At 52.7% G+C, this 17,813-nt stretch overlaps 6 protein-coding genes across 7 annotated transcripts; 4 read left to right on the top strand and 2 right to left on the bottom strand.

The window, feature by feature from the left end:
* The first annotated feature begins 751 nt into the window (after positions 1–751).
* Positions 752–2,906, top strand: NCU07532 (hypothetical protein). The gene is made up of 2 exons (XM_953952.2): positions 752–791; positions 1,305–2,906. Exons 1-2 carry the CDS (start codon positions 778–780, stop codon positions 2,797–2,799), a joined length of 1,509 nt encoding a protein of 502 aa, XP_959045.1. The 5' UTR covers positions 752–777; the 3' UTR covers positions 2,800–2,906.
* Positions 2,907–3,284: 378 nt separating this feature from the next.
* NCU07531 (copper-transporting ATPase) lies at positions 3,285–5,912 on the bottom strand (the record flags this gene model as incomplete). The annotated part of the gene is made up of 1 exon (XM_953951.2): positions 3,285–5,912. The coding sequence occupies one exon, from the start codon at positions 5,910–5,912 to the stop codon at positions 3,285–3,287; it is 2,628 nt and encodes an 875-aa protein (XP_959044.2).
* Positions 5,913–8,304: 2,392 nt separating this feature from the next.
* NCU07530 (transporter smf2) lies at positions 8,305–10,682 on the top strand. Its single transcript, XM_953950.2, has 4 exons — positions 8,305–8,954; positions 9,014–9,252; positions 9,307–9,581; positions 9,634–10,682. The coding sequence occupies exons 1-4, from the start codon at positions 8,519–8,521 to the stop codon at positions 10,550–10,552; spliced, it is 1,869 nt and encodes a 622-aa protein (XP_959043.1). The 5' UTR covers positions 8,305–8,518; the 3' UTR covers positions 10,553–10,682.
* Positions 10,683–10,805: 123 nt separating this feature from the next.
* NCU07529 (hypothetical protein) lies at positions 10,806–12,268 on the top strand. The gene is made up of 2 exons (XM_953949.2): positions 10,806–11,188; positions 11,389–12,268. The coding sequence occupies exons 1-2, from the start codon at positions 11,152–11,154 to the stop codon at positions 11,985–11,987; spliced, it is 636 nt and encodes a 211-aa protein (XP_959042.1). The 5' UTR covers positions 10,806–11,151; the 3' UTR covers positions 11,988–12,268.
* Positions 12,269–12,434: 166 nt separating this feature from the next.
* Positions 12,435–14,762, bottom strand: NCU07528. Of its 2 annotated transcripts, none has more exons than XM_011395633.1 (3): positions 14,487–14,762; positions 12,926–14,407; positions 12,435–12,864 (listed from the first exon to the last, which is right to left on the bottom strand). In XM_011395633.1, exons 1-3 carry the CDS (start codon positions 14,696–14,698, stop codon positions 12,681–12,683), a joined length of 1,878 nt encoding a protein of 625 aa, XP_011393935.1. In that variant the 5' UTR covers positions 14,699–14,762; the 3' UTR covers positions 12,435–12,680. The 2 variants fall into 2 exon arrangements, with proteins under 2 accessions (XP_011393935.1, XP_011393934.1); XM_011395632.1 differs by having other exon boundaries at positions 12,926–14,414.
* Positions 14,763–15,184: 422 nt separating this feature from the next.
* On the top strand, positions 15,185–17,690 carry NCU07527 (hypothetical protein; the record flags this gene model as incomplete). Its single annotated transcript, XM_953947.3, has 1 exon — positions 15,185–17,690. The coding sequence occupies exon 1, from the start codon at positions 15,387–15,389 to the stop codon at positions 17,688–17,690; it is 2,304 nt and encodes a 767-aa protein (XP_959040.3). The 5' UTR covers positions 15,185–15,386.
* Positions 17,691–17,813: the final 123 nt, after the last annotated feature.

Genomic DNA, 17,813 nt, shown 5'->3' on the forward strand with positions numbered 1-17,813 from the left:
AAGCGCCTCTTCCGGCACCGTCTTCGTTTTAGGACTTCTTTGCATCTCGGGGCGTTCGGACATGTCCCGAGAGATCCCCCTGTTGTTCTTCTGGATCTGGCTTTCTCTCATAACTTTCTGCCCTCCTTTCTGCCCCCCTTCGGGCCTCCTTCGACCCCCTTTCGGGATTGGTTCGATGTGAACTGGATATGACCTCCTTCGAAACACGAAGATCATTGAGAATGCCACACACTAGTCACACGCACTGTCCCTTACCCAACACCGATAGCCAACACCGTAAGTACGGAGCCTTGCAGTTGAGAGTGCCTCTAGCGAGAACGCCGCCGCCAGGCATACACACGAGAAACACTATATGCAGTATCAGTATGCTGAAGATCTGGATCTAGGGGTTAGGACTCTCGACGATGAGGCCTACATGATTTCTTGGCAACTGATAGGGACTTTTGGACATCGAGGGTGCCTACCTGGAACTCAGCCATGAACCCCTGACGCTGGTGTTGAATTCTTGCATGATGATCAAAAGCTTTGTCAAGGTTATTTTCGACGCCTGAGTGCCTCCATTGCCCGGTCGCAAACTTATATAAATGCTATCGTCCTACCCATCTCAATGACTTCACTCTTCACCTTTGTTGTCCACCACAACGATATTCCACTTTTCGTTACCAACGACGCAACAACCAGACAATTACCAGTCAACAACATCAACATCAACACCAAATCTCCAACACAGCCAGCAATATGTGCCTCTCCGAGACCGACAGTCACAAACAGAAGAAAATGACTAGTGAAAGGTAAGTAATACCAAGCTCTCCTCATGTTTTACTTCCACGCTTCATGTCTTGCTCGTCTCCAAGTGTGTTACCTCAGAACTTCCTTCACCTCTACACTTTGTGCCGAAGACTCGCTTGTGACCTTGTCCTTGTCATTACCCTTGTCCTGGCCACCTATCAGTCTGACACCCGTTCGATCGATTTGGCCCCCAATGTTAGGCTGACAGGCGCAACCCCCCTTACCCATCACATCACTGTACAGCCACCACCCATTGTCTTGTCTCATCTCATCAGCTCCACTTGGCAACTTTCTTTCATTTTGACGTTATTTCAACTTCAACGTCACTTTATCTTTTACTGCAACCTCGAGTCAACCTCACTTTAACTTTTCTCATCCAAGCCATCACCGTTTCACCTCACCAGTCCTCTCTTCAAGCCTTTGCTCTTCAACCTCAACATAATCCCTTCCCAGGTCTCAACTACACCAATAAACACTGACAGTAGAGGTAACTAACCACCTCACCTTGCAAACAGCCCGCGCTACATTCCCCCTACCACCACCACCACCACCACCTCCTACAGATCCGACCCGGACCGTTCTACCACTCACTTCGACGGCCCCAACACCGGAAGCAACACCATCCGTAGCGCCCATGAACTCGTCCATGACACTCACCGTCTCGATAATCCCCAGGACCTCTACCGCCAGCATCGCAATGAGCACCTCGACTCCACCACGGTCGGCGGCAGCCCAGGCCGCTCTTTGAGTGGTAGTCATTCTGCTCGTCGTCCAGAGACAAGTGCCAGAGCCAGACGCAATATCCAGGAGCGCACTGCTGCTGCTGGCCATAGTCATGGCCATGGCCTTGGTCTAACTGCCAGCATTCGTGCTCGGGATGGAAGCGGTGATGATTTCGGTGATAACAATGGCATGGCTCTTTCTTTTGATGATGGGGGTGATGATAACTACACCCACGTTCCCTCTCCCCACGCTCACGGTGGTGGTGGTGGTGGTTCCGGTCTCGGTGCCAGTCGCGGTGCGCCCGAGTCGTCCGCTATTGACCTCCCCATCCGTAATCACGGCGATCGCGGCGGCCATCACCCCTACTCCAACTCTCACTCCCACTATAACCACGGCACTGGCATCAGCATCGGCACCAGTACCATCCGCAACCACCACCGCGATCGACACTCCCTCAGACACACCCCCAGACCACCGCCGCCCAGAGAACCCAAAGAGCGCACAACGACTTACTTCGTCCAAGACAACATCCTCATGCGCATTTCTTCTATTTCCCACGCCCATGCCCACTCTTCTATGTCCCACTCCCACTCCCACACCCATTCTCACACCCACACCCACTCCCACTTCCACTCCCACGCCCTCTCTCCCCACGCCCATGCCCAAGCCCAAGACCACTTAGGCACTCATCACCGCGACCATCACTCCCACCTCGACAACGACCCCATCAGCTCCAACTCCAACTCCAATTTCAATTCCATCAGCCACAACACCTCCGACTCCATGTCCACCGAACACAGCAGAGGCGGTGGCAGCAGCAGCAGCAGCAACAGCAGCGGTAGCGGTAGCGCCGACCACAAAAGAAGGAAATGGTACCGTGATCGAATGGCAAGGATCATCCAGGATATCGAGCCGGGGTTGCCTCCTCCTCCTCCTTCGTCGTCTTCTTCTTCTTCTTCTTCTTTTTCTGCTTTAACTTTTTCTTCTAGTCGTTTGGGTAGTGGCGGTTGTGGTGCTGCTGGTGGTGGTGCTGGTGCTGGTGCTGGTGCTGGTGCTGGTGCTGGTGCTGGTGCTGGTGCTGGTGCTGGTGCTGGTGCTGGTGCTGGTGCTGGTGCTGGTGGGTACAACTATATGTATCCTGGCATCGTGGGTAGTGGGAGTAGTACGATTGGAAGTGGCGGTGCTGGTACTGGGGGATATGGCGCCACCAGCAATGCTCGCGATAGTGGTTATGAGAGTTTCTCTGGGAGTCCGGGGGGTTCTTTTGGGCGTGGGCGTGGGCACTAGGTTTAGGTTTAGGTCTAGGTCTACCATAGGTCATGGTCTAGACTTAACAAGCAATCAACCGGCCTTACCTCCTAGAATACCTAGGTGAGCTACATTTGTGATCTGACGGATGGATCCAGAATGGACTCAGAGTACTGACGGAATGAACACCACTAGGGTGTGTTAGTGCTATGGGTACCTAATAGAAGAATGTTAGAAGAATCAAAGGGATATAATGTATCATTGAACGAAGAGGACGGACACATACCGAATAAATACCTGTTCATTATCGCATGCCTTCTAGTGATATATCTGTTTCAACAAAGAGCCCGTTACCAGTTACAACCAAAGACCAAAGTTCATAGAGGTACCCAACTTGATGCATCCCGACCAACCTGAACCACACCCCCACCTGGGCACCTTTCTCTTACTTTATCTCCTCCGTGTGTATATCCAAAACCACCATCCGTCAAAAAGAAAAAGAAAAAAAAAAAAACCTCAACGCCTCACCTCACCCCTCGCTTCCACACCCCAGCAAGCCACTTTTTCCTCCCACTCCCACTCCCATTTTCTCCCCCATCTTCTCCCCCATCACCATCCTCCTTTTCCACAATCTCACCCTTCTTGACATGTTCATCCCCCGCAAACCTCGCCCACCTCAACGTCAAACTGCCCCCCAACACCGGCAAGATACTCACCAACTCCCCCAACCCCGCATACTGCGGCGGTATCCTTACCCCTCGTCCATTTCTTACAACCTCAAACAATCCTCCCGCCAACAAGATCGCAAACACATTATAGATAAAACTCCACCCAAAATTAAACCTAATCCTGCGCATGGCTTTTTCGCTCATGTCCAGTAGCGTCAAGATGCCGGTGAGGTTGGATCGGATGAGCACCACGTCGGCGGCTGCTTCGGCTACGGCTACGTTATCGTTGGATCCGGATCCGGAGGTAGAGGTAGAGGCCATGTGCACGCCGACGGTGGCGCGGGCGAGGGCAATGGCGTCGTTGGTGCCGTCGCCGCAGAAGAGGACAGTAGGAGGTTTGTTGGATTTTGGTGGGCTGCGGAAAAAGGAGCGACGGAAACGGGTACGGGGTGGCGCTGGTGATGGTGGCGGTGGGATGAGGAGACGAGTAATATAGGCTTCCTTTTCTTCGGGTTTGCACCTGGAGCGAATGCAGTGCTCGGGAATATCGAGTTGGCGAGCAACGGAGCGAACGGCGAGGTCGTCATCGCCTGAGATAATGTGGATAGAGATGCCGCGTTGGCGCAGTTGGGCGATGACAGATGGTGCTTCGGGGCGGAGCGTGTCGTGGAGCCCGAAGATGGCTGCTAGGGTACCGTCGATGGTGAAGCAGAAGGCGGTGTAGCCTTGGGATAAGATGCGCTGGACGGTTGGGTCGGACTCGAGGCCTAGCCAGCGTGAGTTTCCTGCGCGAAGTACTTGGCCGGATGGCGAGTGGCCTTCGACGCCTCGGCCTGGAAGGGCTTTCTGGTGGGTGATCACTTCAGGGGTTACTCCCATAGAGAGAAGATAGGTAGACACTGATGCGGCGGCGGGATGTTTGATGTCGTGCAGCAACCCAAGTAGTAGGGACTTGGAGGTGTTAGAGTCGCTCTCCATGAAATGCACATCATGGACGTCGAGTTCCCCCTTGGTGAGGGTGCCTGTCTTGTCAAGTACGACGTGGGATGTTGTGCGGGCAATCTCCACGGCATTCAACGACTTGAAGAGAATTCCTCTGTCACCTGCCAGCCCGCTGACCATGGTGTTGACCATTGGAACTGCTAGTCCGATAGCGCAAGGACAGGAGACTATGAGAACAGTAATGGCATAGGTGAGCGCTTGAACGATGGCCTCGGCAGCGCGTAGTTTGTGTACCTTGACACCAACAACGCACCAGATGATCAGGGTGATGCCTGTCAGACAAAGAACAGCGCGGACGAGATACCCGGCCACGCGGTCGGCAATACCCTCGATCTTGGTTTTGGCTACCTTTGCCTTGTGCACCATGGTCATGATGACGCTGATGGTGTTGTTGCCGGGAACAGTCGTAAGCCGCACCCGAAGAGCTCCCGAGCCGTTGACTGTCCCTGCGATCACCTCGGATCCTTCAGTCTTGACAACGGGTCGCGACTCGCCAGTGATCATGGACTCGTCCACTTCCGAATCACCCTCGACGACAATGCCGTCGGTGGGGATCTTGGCACCCGGAACAACCTTGAAGTAATCCCCATACTGAAGCAGGCGTGCGTCAATCTCCATCTCGTTACTTCCGTCCTCATCAACAAGAAGGGCGTCATGAGACTGGAGCGACTTGACCTTGGACACGGACGCGACAGCCTTGTGCTGTGCAAAAGCGGCAAGGAAGCGGCCGACCATGATCAGAGTCACAAGCAAGGTGCTCGTCTCGAAGAACTGACCTGTCGACAGGGGACGCCCGCATACCAAGAGTGCAAACGACACCACGGAGAAGATGTAGGCGGTAGTGGTGCTGAGCACAACCAAGAATTCCATGTTGATGGCCCCCGACTTGATCAGTGGGCTCAAAGCCTCGCGGTAAAAGGGGCCAGCGACGAAAATTTGGACAAGTGTCGCAAGGGCTAGGGATGCATACCCGTACGAAATCATCCGCTTTCCGGATTGTGGGAGGTAAGCCAAGACAAGGACAGGAATGGTCAGGATCCAAGAGAGCATCGTCATAACGAACAAATGACGAACGTTTTTCCAGCCAGCGGTCATGTTTTGGTCGACCGAGCTTTTGGCGAGTGTCAGAGGAGGCCCCCCAAACCCAGACTGCACCAAATCTCTGGCGCCAATGACTTTGGGATCGTAGTAGATCCTGACAAGCTTCTTGTCGATGATTGAGACCTGGGCCACTCCCATGGGTAATGGTCTAGAGGCAAACCCGGCTGCATTTTCAGGGACAATGTCAAGACTGCATGCTTCCTCGATGACCCGCTCACACTTCCAGGTAGTTGACCTTTGAATTTGTTCTATGACGTCGGCAGCCGACGCGAGGCCCAGATTGACGTCAAAGTCCACCTGCTTGTGTGGCACGCTGACTTTGAGATTCCGGATGGCCTTGATGTTAGCGGCCACTTGATGGAGTTCTTGGCCGCAGCACATCTTTTCGATGATGAGGACGACATGTTCATATCCAGAAAGACCTTTTTCCACATCGGCCGTACCGTCTGACTGCTCGCTCCCTGGCTGAACCGGTGTTATACTGGACCGCGCGGTTCCTGATTCGCTATCGGTGGTGGGGAAACTGGCAGATATTTGTTCGATGTGTTGACATTCTGATGGTTGATGTTTGTTGGAAAGGGAACTTTTCCTGAATTTCTTTTGGGATAAAACGCCGAACGTCCTGGCGAGATTGGGGAACCGGCTGTGGTTGTGGTCATGGCTGTGATTGTGGCCGTGTGATACTGAACACGGGTCTTTGGAGGATTCCGAGTGTGGTGGTGGGTGAGAATCGGCACTCTTGTTGCTGGACTGCCTCTCGCTTTGCTGTCCACCACAGCACCTGTCCTGGCAGGTGTCCGTTGTAGTCGTGACTGTGTTGGCTTCCCCTTGATGCGACTCTCTATCCCCAGTCCTGTCGCCAATCTCCCCTTTGCCGTCACAATACTCCCCATAACCAACATTTGCGGACGAAGATGCCGTGGCTTCTAAGCTGTCATCCGTGTTTGACCCTCGGTCTCCACGACCATGTGAAGATGTCGGCAGCTCCTCGGGCGTGGTGAAAAGAGGGCGTTTGGAGGGCGCGCAACAACCCGAACCGCAACCCATTGTAATTGTTGATAATGTCTATCGCGTAGTTTGCTGTATGGGATGTTGTAAGGTAGATGTCGAACTCGCCATGAAGATGGAAGTAGAGGAAGTGCCCAGGGGGGGCCCTGGTTTTTCGATTATAAGCCAATTCGGTGCGATTTGGTGAATGCTGTCGAGGCCATTACTGGTAGTGTAGATGAGCAACAAGGGTCCAAGGCATCCTGCTTGACGCCGGTTTCAAGTAAGTTGTTGACAAACACGGAAGGTGGTAGCATAAAGTATAGGTGAATGCGCATGGGCCGGCACGGGGAGGATGGGGTCAAAGCGAGACCTCAAGGGCCAACAAGTCCCGGGAGTACAGAGTGCGTGCGAACACGAGGTTGTAGAGTGTGACGGGGTGACAAGCTATGACTTTGTGCCGCGGTGCCAGATGGATGGACTCTGGGTACATAGTCGAGGTGTCACTGAGGAAATAACAGCGATAAGTATATCAAGACGAGTGGGGGGGAAGGAGGAATGGAGGAGGGGGTGGGATGTCAGTTACTACTACATTTCGGCGGTAGGCTTTTCTCTTCTTGCCGTGTGTACATGTAGTAAAAGTTGGCATCTCTGATACGCGAATAAGTGGAAGGGTGGAAGTGAGTCGATAGGTGCACACAAGAAAAAGAAAGCTGAGGCCTGTGACCAGTCGGCAACGATGATCATCAAAGACAGCGAGTGAAAGATAGGCATCGGGATTGACAAGCCGTTCAACCCCGGGCGCGGCAGTGTAACACGGACATGCTGCCGCGGGGTATCAATGACTGGTGGTGATATTCCATGATGCCGGTGATGATTGCTCCTTCGACTCGAGTAAGGCGAGCATGGGAAGATAAGTGATATGTTAGGTAGCCATGCTTCACTTGACTGCGCAGCAGAGTCGGACTGTTGTTTAATGGTTGCCCTGTGGAGCATGGATGGTGTTGAACGATGCCCGGTCGAGATGATCAGTCAGGTCGTGCCCGTCTATCCATGGAAAGATCTTGGAGGGGTCCAAAGATCGATGGTGGAGGGGTATATTTGCATGTTATAACGTCGATTATTCCCTTTTTCTTAAATACTCACTAACAGACACAGTGATAAAGTGGATATCTGAATATGTACATAAAGTAGTGGATCACTGTCTCGTGGTTGGTGGAGGCCCGGGCTGCAGCTTGGAGAAATGCGTGGGAAAAGTGGGTACATCTCTACACAGTACACGTGTGCATTGTTAGTTCAGTTCCATGCAAGATGGCGTCCTCCTTCTACTACTACTGCATAAATGCATAACAGGGATACCGGCAGTTGGCGGTGTGCTTGACCCAGCTGCTCCAAGTCAGTCACCACGCGAGTGTAGTACATACCTAGGTAGTAGTGGACAAAGAAGGAGGGAATGTTTTCTCCGGAGAACAACTTGTTCTTTCTGTTACATTACACTACTCACTTAGGTTGTTACCCGACCTGGTGAAAGAGGGTACTTCCATCTTTACCCTTGGTCTCTCCATCCCATAGTCAAAACACATTCCCGCATCATTTCCTATTGAAGCAGACGACGTAGCAAATCCCAATCTCCCTTGAACCCCTGAGAGTATTTGCAGTATTGACCTCTCTGTCTTGCAAAACCTCAAACTCACCTATGTAAATAACCATGTACACTACGTAAAAGACCCCTTGACGCCAAGACTCTGGACCGTCCCTCGTAGGGCCTGTTGCATCAACCGAGGAATTGCAATAGCGAGGGTCAAACACACAGGACAGGGAGCACAACCGAAACATCGGCAAGAATCGGTTACAGTGGCGTTTTCAAGTACTCGTCATTGACCAGACACTCATGTTTCACTCTTGTCCCTACCAGACCTAAAGCCTACCTACCTCTACCTCACGGGATACACCATAGCCATCTCGGAGTTGGGGATTAATTATCCATCAGAGACACAACAATGTGTGCGAGTGCTTCGCGTACAGATGAGCCCCGAAAAAGCCAGGGCTTCAACCAGAGCCCCAACCCACTCTCAGCCGATCTGACGACGAACCAAGACTTGGACGGAATCGTCAATCAGAGAGCAAACCGAACCGGTAGTGGTGGGACGGGAATCTCGGCCCAGTTACGCCAAGATGGTGTCGGCGATGATGGTGGTGGGTTGCCGAGGCCAGAGCGAGATCGACCACCGGGTGGTGATATGATCAAGACACCCTCATCAACCGTGTCGTCACCAACCAACCCTCAGCCAAGCCCGCCTCCCTCTTCCAATCAAGTGGAAGCTCCTTCTCCTGGCAGTGTCAAGCAAGCAAAAAGCCGTCTAGGACAAATCAAGCATGCCCTCATTACCTTTGGCCAGTTTGTGGGTCCCGGGGTCATGATCTCGGTGGCATACAGTGAGTGTGTCCCTTTCACCTACCACGAGCCTCACTTACAGAATACTTACTATGTGCAGTCGACCCGGGTAATTATGCCACCGATATTGCTGCCGGCGCATCTTATCGCTTCAAGTTACTTTTCATCGTCCTCCTGAGTAACCTATTCGCCATTCTTCTGCAAAGTCTAGCTATCAAGCTCGGCACCGTCACCGGCTTGGACCTCTCCTCCGCTTGTAGAGCCTTTCTCCCACGATGGCTGAACTACTTTATCTACGCACTGGCTGAGATTGCCATTATCGCAACAGATATTGCCGAGGTAGGTCTTTTGTCCGCAAGTACATAAGGAGAGTACGACACTGACGATGGACAGGTCATCGGCACCGCTATTGCCTTCAACCTCTTGTCTCCCAAGATACCTCTTGTCGCAGGATGTGCCCTCTCCATTATCGATGTCATGCTCATCCTCGTCTTCTACAACCCGAATGGCCAAATGAAAGGCCTGCGCATCTTTGAGTTTTTTGTCTGCATTCTGGTCATGGGCGTAGTGGCCTGTTTCTGCATCCAGCTCTCCATGATCTCCAACACCAGCGTTGGTGAAGTATTCAAGGGTTACCTACCTTCCAGCGCCGTGATTGAACAGCAGGGGTATGTTACCTTTTCGTTCTTCGCCTTGAACACAACACTGACAGACCACTAGCCTCTACCAAGCCTGCGGCATCCTCGGCGCAACCGTCATGCCGCACAGCCTCTTCCTCGGCTCCGGCATTGTCCAACCCCGTCTCCGCGCCTACGACGAACAACGTGGTCTCCTCCCTGCCGAACCCGTTTCCGCCAACTCATCCGACACCAACAGCGACTACGCCGACAAAGTCCACTACGTCCCCTCCCAGTCCGCCATCAAGCACTCGCTCAAGTACTCCATTGCCGAACTCGCCCTCTCCCTATTCACTTTCGCCCTCTTCGTCAACTCGGCCATCCTCATCGTCGCCGGTGCCTCCCTATACCAAAACCCCACCGCTCTCGACGCCGACATCTTCGCCATCCACTCGTTGCTTTCGTCCTCCATCTCCCCCGCCGCAGGGACCATCTTCGCCCTCGCCTTGCTCTTATCGGGTGTCTCGGCAGGTATTGTCTGCACCATCGCCGGGCAAATGGTCAGCGAGGGCGCGTTGCGGTGGAAGATGCGGCCCTGGCTGCGCAGACTTATTACGCGGTCCATCAGCATCACGCCTTCTATTCTTATTGCTGCCGTGGTGGGGAAAGACGGGTTGAATGCTGCGTTGCAGGGGAGTCAGGTGGCGTTGAGCGTGGTGTTGCCGTTTGTGACGGCGCCGCTGATTTGGTTCACGAGCAGGGATCGGTACATGATGGTGATGCCGGGCGGGGCGAGGTATCAGGTGGAGGAGGAGGAGGCAGTGGGGGATAAGAGGCGGTTGTTTTCGGCGAAGAGGGGATGGTTGGGGAGGAAGATGGGTAATAGCAACAACGGTGGAGAGGAGGGAGGAGTGAAGATGGCGAATTCGTGGCTGACTACGATTGTGGCGGGGCTGGTTTGGGGGCTGATGGCTGTCATGAATGTAGCGAATTTGGTGTTGTTGGGAAAAGGCAATAGCTAGGCGATGCTTGAGAACTGGAAGATGGAGTCAACAAGGCACAGCGGGTTTTGTAGTAGATAAACACCATCATGATAGAAGTTGGCCAAGTATAACATCGATTGATGGGTGACATCAAATGCCAAGACCCAATACGGTACAAACTATGACAAACGACACTGTATGTGGCTTAGTGGGCACCGCATGGACTCACTACAGATGGAAGGCACCCGTAGCACAGCGCGCTTTCACTGCCCTGCAGTAAACTTCCACCATCACTGTATCCACATAACGAATCATAACAAACTCAACCTCAACCTCTCAACCTCAACCTCAATTGGACACAACTCGTCAATCTTATCAAGCATTCGCCAACCCATTCCCAGATATCAACACCACGAGAACATTAAAGATTATTCCACATCACTATCTACCTAGTCAAACTATCTATCCCTCGCAAGCAAGCAAACAATAAATAGACCGACAGCCCGGCTGCTCGCTTTATTCATTACCCACAAATCAACATCACCTACCTCTACTCACTAGGTCTAGGTCTCCCCGCCAACTTACCTCGAACTTTCTTTCACAAGTTGAAGTCACAACCACACCACTATACTACAAAAATGGACCGCGACCAGAATACAACCGAGGATCTGTTTGGTGAGGAAGACTTGCCTTCCTTTTTTTTCGATTTCTTTTTCCTTTTCGTTCTGTTACTGTTTAATCCACTTCCCCTCCCTTCCCCATTTTCCCTTCCCTCTCTCTTCCCTCCCTCGATTCCCTCCAAACCCCCCTCTCTCCTCCCCCTTCCTCCCTTTCTATCTATTTTTTTTTCTCCTCCCTTACTAACATGCCCCCAGATCTCGAAAACCGCCTCACCGCCTCCCTCCTGCGCACCTTCCAATCCCTCCTGCACCACGGCGCCTCCAGCGTCAACGGCACTGCCTCCGTGGGGCAAGCCGCCTACAACGCCATGGCGACCGACATCCTCATGAACGGCATGGTCCAATCGGTCGAGGAGCTTTTGTCTTTGACTCGCAAGATGCGAGAGCTGTGGGTGGTGGGACCCCTGAGAAAGCCGGGCGAGGGGGATGAGGAGGTGGAGAGGGAGATGAGGGGGTGTTGGGAGGGGGTCGTACAGAATGTGGGGGGGTGGAGGGGACTGAAGAGGGCGGAGGTGGTAAATAAAATGGGGGGGAAAGGAAAAGGGGTCGGGGAGTATAAGGAGGGGGAGGTGGGAATGCCGGCTGGTGTGGTGCAGCAGCAGCAGTTTGGACAGTTTGGGCAGTTTGGTCAAGGTGGGCAAGGTTCGCAAGGTGGGCAAGGTGGTGGTGGGTTGCCGCCGTCTGGAAGCGCGACGCCGAATATGGGGGTGAGGAATTTGACGGCAGCAGCTGGGGGAGGAGCAGGAGCAGGAGGACCGGGAGGACTGGGAGGAAGTGGTGGCATGGTGGCTTAGAAGGCTGTTGCTGCGCTGGGATCGGATTTCCCACTACGAGTACGAGTGAATGTGGAGGAAGAAGGAGAAGAAGAAAATGGCGTCGGTGGTTCAAATGGGAATGATGATGGAAGTGGTAGTGAAACCCTTGATGATGACAATGGTAGTGAAACCCTTGATGATGAAAGTGATGGTGAAACTGGTGATGGAAGTGGTGGTGAAAGTGGTGATGATGATGATGACAGCGGTAGTGCAACTCTTGTTGATGACGACGATGACGATGATAGCGAAAGCGATGAATCATTCTTCTTATTCACAGACGGGACCAGGATGGATATCAGGTTTTGAGAGAGGTACTCGGGAGTTAGGACGTGTGAGGAACACCTTACTCAATTCGAGAAATACCGGAGCTGATGCTCATAACCTAGCGAGATGAGGCATACATACACAGAGGAATTCAGGTTGAAGCGAAAAGAACACTGGGCCAGTTCAAGACACAAGACTGTGTACACAGCATCAAAGGATAGAGGTTACATTCAGGAAGCACTCTTTGGGGCCCAACGCAAAAAGCAAGAAGAGGTCAAGGTATCAAACCGCTTTACACTTGACAGCTAGCGTACAGATACTCCATACACTACACTATGCACGCTTCTAGTTGCAATGAAATGGTATTTTCCTATATCCGCAGCCCTTACTCTTCCAAAATTAGGACCGTCAATTCGATGACCCATCCTCCGCAACACCATCAGCCTCATCTCCAAGCTCAGCCTGCAAAGCCTTGGGTATCTTCTCGGCCGTGCGATCCGACCGCTCGTGCGACGCCTCGATTCCGCCCGGGGTGACCCAGAGGAAATAATCCGTACGGAAGTTATCGATCTGGTTGAAAAAGAGGTGGAACCTGTCACCGCTTGTTAGTACTTTCTTCATGTCCAAGAGAGTTAGTTACTCGGAATACTCACGAATTCTCCTTCTCCTCCAACTCAAACATCCTCTTGTAGATATGCTCATCCTTGAACGCCTGGATCTCCTTATCCCACTTGCCAAAATCAATCGGCTCCTTACCCAACTCCTTGAACTTCTTGTTGCTCACATCAAACACCGGCCTCTCCAGCATCAGACCCAGACCAGGCGCTTTGGGAATAGAAATCCTGCGGGGCCCGTAGCTCTCATTGACAAGACTCATGGGCGCGCCGCACCGTACGATCAAGACGGCCATGGCTACCATCTTGCGAATCTGGTGCATCATGAAGCTCTGGCCGTGCACCTTGAGGGACAGCCACTCGGTGTCGTTGATGCGGATGGGCGTCGGGTTGACTTGGAAAGACTTAATATGACGACGAGCCGAGGGATCGGTGTGCGACTTGAGAATGGTGTAGTTGTGGAAGTTGTGTGTGCCGAGGTATTGGTTGAGCGCTTCTTGCAGCTTCTCGAGGCGCGGGGCGGTCACGCGGTAGCGACGCTTGGCGGCGACGTAGGCGGCTTTGACTTCGCGGACGGCGAGCTCGACGGGAGTGAACTCTCTTTCGACCTTGGCGGCGGGGGGTTGGGTCTCGGTGGTGGTGGCCTCGGTGGTGGCCTCAGTGGTAACAACCTCGCCGTCCTTTGAGGGCTCGGTGGTCGTGGTCTCTTCCGCCGGGGTATCCTTCATCTCAACATCCTTGGCTACATCGGTATTGGGCTTCGAGGGCTCTCCGTCGTCGGTGAGTTCTTGGTCGGCGGTGTCGTGCAGAATGCGAATGACTTCGGCTCTGATCTCGGGGTCCATTTTCTCGAGAATGGGCTGGATGTCGTTCTTCTCGACTTCCTCCCAAAAGTTCTTGACGTCGTCCAGTCTATACATGTACTCGTCGTATGTACCCTTCTCCTTGGCCGCATCAATGATCTTCTTGCCGAGGAAGCTTTGTGGCTGTGGCGGCAGAAGAGCGTAGCTGGGCATGAGGTACTCGTACCATCTGGAATCGCATGCTTGGTAGCAGCTGAAACCGTTGGTTACACGCTGGATGCCCCATACTTTGATCTGGTCGGGCAGGTGGCTGTTGATCTTGTCGACAATGTCCTCGTCCTCGACGATCAGTTTGAGCGACAAAACGTTGGCGGCGGCGTGAACACCCTTGTCGGTACGGGCGCATCGAACGAGACTGGACTTCTTGGGGTCGTCGGCATTGGCCTTGGAGATGGCGCCGGCCTTGACGAAGGCAGCGAACAGATCGCCCTCAATGGTCTTTTCCTTGTGATTGATCTGGATGCCGTGGTAACCGGTTCCAGCGTAGCCGATCAGGACGGCAACCTTGCGCTTGGGTCGGCGTTCCTCGGCGGCGATTTCGTCGGTCGAGAAGGGGATGCTCATGTAACTGTTGCCGTCGGCGGCTCCGTCAATCACCTTGCGGCGCTTGGCAGCACGGTTGTCTTGAACCTGGTCGCGCTTGCTCAGGAAGTCTCTTCTACAGCCTAGTCAGCGTCGGCATTAGGTGCCTGTGGCCGCGATTTAAAGGTAAAAGCCAAGAAGGCAGGAGTTCATACTTGTTGCTCCCAAAGCCGCCCGTCTTGATGTTGTTGGGGTTGTTCCGGTCCCGGTTTGGGTTTCTGTTGTCCCGGCCTCGTCCTCTCTTCTGGCCTCTGTCGTTTCGGTCGCCATTGTCCGCCGCGTCATTAGATTCGGCATTTGTGGTCTCGACAACAGGGTCAGCAGCGTCTGCTGACGCAGGGACAGGTGGTGTGTCGTCGGCGGCCATCTTGATAGCAATCGACTTGTGAATAGCATCAGCAATGGTGTAGAGGTGGAGCGGCCGGCGAAGTGATGGGTAAACATTAAATTTATTTTCCCTGGCGCTCTCTAATGCGCTTATCGCACTGTTCCTTACAAGGGAGGAACGGGCTGTACCTTGCCTATCGTGGTCTAGCCATGGCGATAGCACGGACCCTTGACGCGGGGAAGTGCCTGTTTAGTGGATCTAACCGTCTTGATTGACTCCACCGCAGCAGCGACACTGTTAACTGAAGTTCTTGGCAGTTCCTCATCACCTCCTTCGTTCTCTTCTGTCTCCAAGCAAATCCACTCCCTTCATTTTCTGTCCTGAAATCAACCACTTGCGTGAGAGCATGCCCGTTAATGGGTGCCTCGACGGAAGTCTCACAAACACATGTTCTCCCTCCGAATCTCCGACTCTGCTCACCACCAACACAAGCATAATTGAAGACATCTTAATGATGGAATGAGGCTTGAAAATGTCTTCAGCAACTTCTCCTTCTCACCTCCTCATGGGTTCACACTCTAGCGACACATTAACATGACTACTCGAGGCAGGCTGTGCTACGATGAGTATCGGGCCTCCCCCATGCGAATCAAAGGCTAAATGTTGTCACACAAACAGAGAAACATGATGGCTTGGGAAGAAGGTGGCTGCGAGGAGGCAGCCATGAATGGCTGTACTTGAGACCGCCACGCCACCTTGGGCTTTCAGCAGGGCTGTGGAAGCTGGTCAGCTTATTTACCCTGACCATCATCCTCGCCCACTCTCTTGTTTTCCAAGAAAGTACACCAACCCCCTCCATCGCGAACCACGTCGTCGACCCACGACCCTACCACGAGTAGCGCTCTTGGCACCGGATTCGAGTTGGAAAACGTCATTTCGAGTGGCCGCGATGGACTATGATTATCACTACAAGTATCAACGGATCGACCTGTCTACCGATGCCATTCGACTGGTTCGTCTCCTGAAAGGATTTCACCGAGACCCCATTCACTGCGAACTCTTCGAAACATTCCTCCACCAGGTAGAGGGTGTACCCTATGAAGCCTTGTCATATGCCTGGGGCGATTCTCCCGTCGCGTGTGAAATTGTCATCAACGATCGGAGGTCGCCGGTCAAGGAAAACCTTCACATGGCCCTCCTCGCTCTACGGCAGACGAATGAGGACAGAGTGTTGTGGATTGACGCCATTTGCATAGACCAGAGTAACGACAAGGAAAAAGGCCACCAGGTCGGGCAGATGAGACTAATCTATGAATGTGCGCAACGAGTCGTGGTCTGGCTTGGCCCAAGCAACCTCGAAATTGATTTCCTCATGAATACGACTGTACGGTGGGATTATCAAACACGACAACAACCAGGAGCCCAACACAAACAGAGCTGGATCGATTCCTGGACCAGGTTCACTGCGGACGAGACCGATCTGTACAAAGAGGAAGTCGCCGCTCGACGTCGCAATGCCTTGAAAGAGATACTAGACCGACCTTGGTTTCGAAGAGTTTGGATCCTTCAAGAGGTCGCCAGCACAAACAAGGCTATGATATTGTGCGGCTCGAAAGCAATGTCCAGCCAAGGTTTCGGTCTTTTGCCCTTTCTACTGGGGTTCGAACCGCACTCTCATATCGAAGCAGTTCTAGACATCCTTCCGGGGTTCCGCCGGAAAGAGAGCTGGTGGGGTGAAAAGCAAACTCTCGAGACACTCCTCCTCAAATTTGGGACGAGTAAAGCGAGCGATCACCGGGACAACATTTATGCCTTGCTTGGCATTGCTTCAGACGTTCGCGCCAGCAACGCCCTTCTCCCAGACTACGAAATTTCGCTGGGCCGCGCTATATGCAACACCATCTCATTCTTACTTTTCAACGAGGCTTATGACCCGTCTGCCCGTCCATTGCCCGAGGATATGAACTTCGCTACATTCGTCTGTATCCTGCCGAGGCTCTCAGACTCTTTTTTGGGCTGGGCGTTGCAAAAACACGATGACATCGCAGCCGCAGCCGTTGTGCCTAAAGCTGTCGATATCAACAGATATTACTGTCTACCCAACCTTACGCCTATTATTGGACTGTCGCCTCTAGGGTTCACCATCAGAGATTCCACGCTGGACAACACATTTCGGGCAATTCTAGCACGACATGATACTGATATCATGCGATCTGCATCTCAGCTATGTGGGTTTGAGCAGACCAATTTTGTAGCTGATTTGGAAAGTACAGGGCGCGCTCTGAAACCTTGTCCAATGTGTGGAGGTTTTGTAAGTTCTGATCGCCCAAAGCTCGAGGATTACGCCTTCGAACAACTCAAGCACATCCTCCAGCATCCAACTGCAGGCAAGGGAAAAGTCAAAGATTTGCAGCCGCTTTTTCATTACGCTGCCCTAACTTCCCAACCCAGGATTTGGGAACTGCTGTTCGAAGTCACTCAGTGTATCGATCTAGAGAGATCAATCGAAAGTCTAACCAAGGCCTTGTCAGACAATATCGGAGATGTTCTAGATTCCACGCGTCATTCCACGGCTTTATATGGGTGGTTTAAAGATGCTGATGAATGGACCATCAATTTCATCAGGCTCATGGATTTCTTATTTCGCAAAAGACGGACATCTCTCGATGAGTTTCAATGTGCAGACGAGTTGGCTGTGTTGTTTGACCAAAGTCCCCCGCCGTTACGCAATAAGCCCCCGGATTATCTTGGTAAAATTATAGCAGCATGGCGACTTATGAAAACAGGAAAGCGGCTGTTTGCGGACACTGATGACAGACTCATGCTCGATCTCTACAATAAGTGGCACGATCGCTTGCTATCCATCAGGAAAGGTCAAAATAGTAAAGATGCAAAGCGGAAAAGGAAAGAAGAGTTGGCAGAATTTACGCTGATAAGCGAACAGCTCTTGTCGCAAGTCCCGGGAAGAGTCATTGGCGAAGTCGATGTCATACCCTCTAAAGAGCCAGATTCAATGCCGAACTCAAGCTAGGTACTCTTCTAGGTTGGATAAGGGGGAATTGGATTTGTCCTTGATGGTGGTTTCTAGCATCTTTTGCCAGATGTCTACGTCCGCGCTTCAATGGCGCAGATGAGGTCGGATTGCATGAGTTGG

Source organism: Neurospora crassa, linkage group III, assembly GCF_000182925.2.
Source record: "Neurospora crassa OR74A linkage group III, whole genome shotgun sequence".
Classification (NCBI taxonomy): Eukaryota; Fungi; Ascomycota; class Sordariomycetes; order Sordariales; family Sordariaceae; genus Neurospora; species Neurospora crassa.

Coding starts and splice junctions, on each gene's coding strand:
- NCU07529 (XM_953949.2), top strand. CDS start 11,152: ATGGACCGCGACCAGAATACAACCGAGGATCTGTTTG. Junction 11,189..11,388: donor TACAACCGAGGATCTGTTTG/GTGAGGAAGACT, acceptor ACATGCCCCCAG/ATCTCGAAAACCGCCTCACC.
- NCU07530 (XM_953950.2), top strand. CDS start 8,519: ATGTGTGCGAGTGCTTCGCGTACAGATGAGCCCCGAAAAAGCCAGGGC. Junction 8,955..9,013: donor CATGATCTCGGTGGCATACA/GTGAGTGTGTCC, acceptor TACTATGTGCAG/TCGACCCGGGTAATTATGCC. Junction 9,582..9,633: donor GCCGTGATTGAACAGCAGGG/GTATGTTACCTT, acceptor ACAGACCACTAG/CCTCTACCAAGCCTGCGGCA.
- NCU07528 (XM_011395632.1), bottom strand. CDS start 14,727: ATGCTATTCACAAGTCGATTGCTATCAAGATGGCCGCCGACGACACAC. Junction 14,415..14,486: donor GGCGGCTTTGGGAGCAACAA/GTATGAACTCCT, acceptor GACGCTGACTAG/GCTGTAGAAGAGACTTCCTG. Junction 12,865..12,925: donor TTGGAGGAGAAGGAGAATTC/GTGAGTATTCCG, acceptor AAGCGGTGACAG/GTTCCACCTCTTTTTCAACC.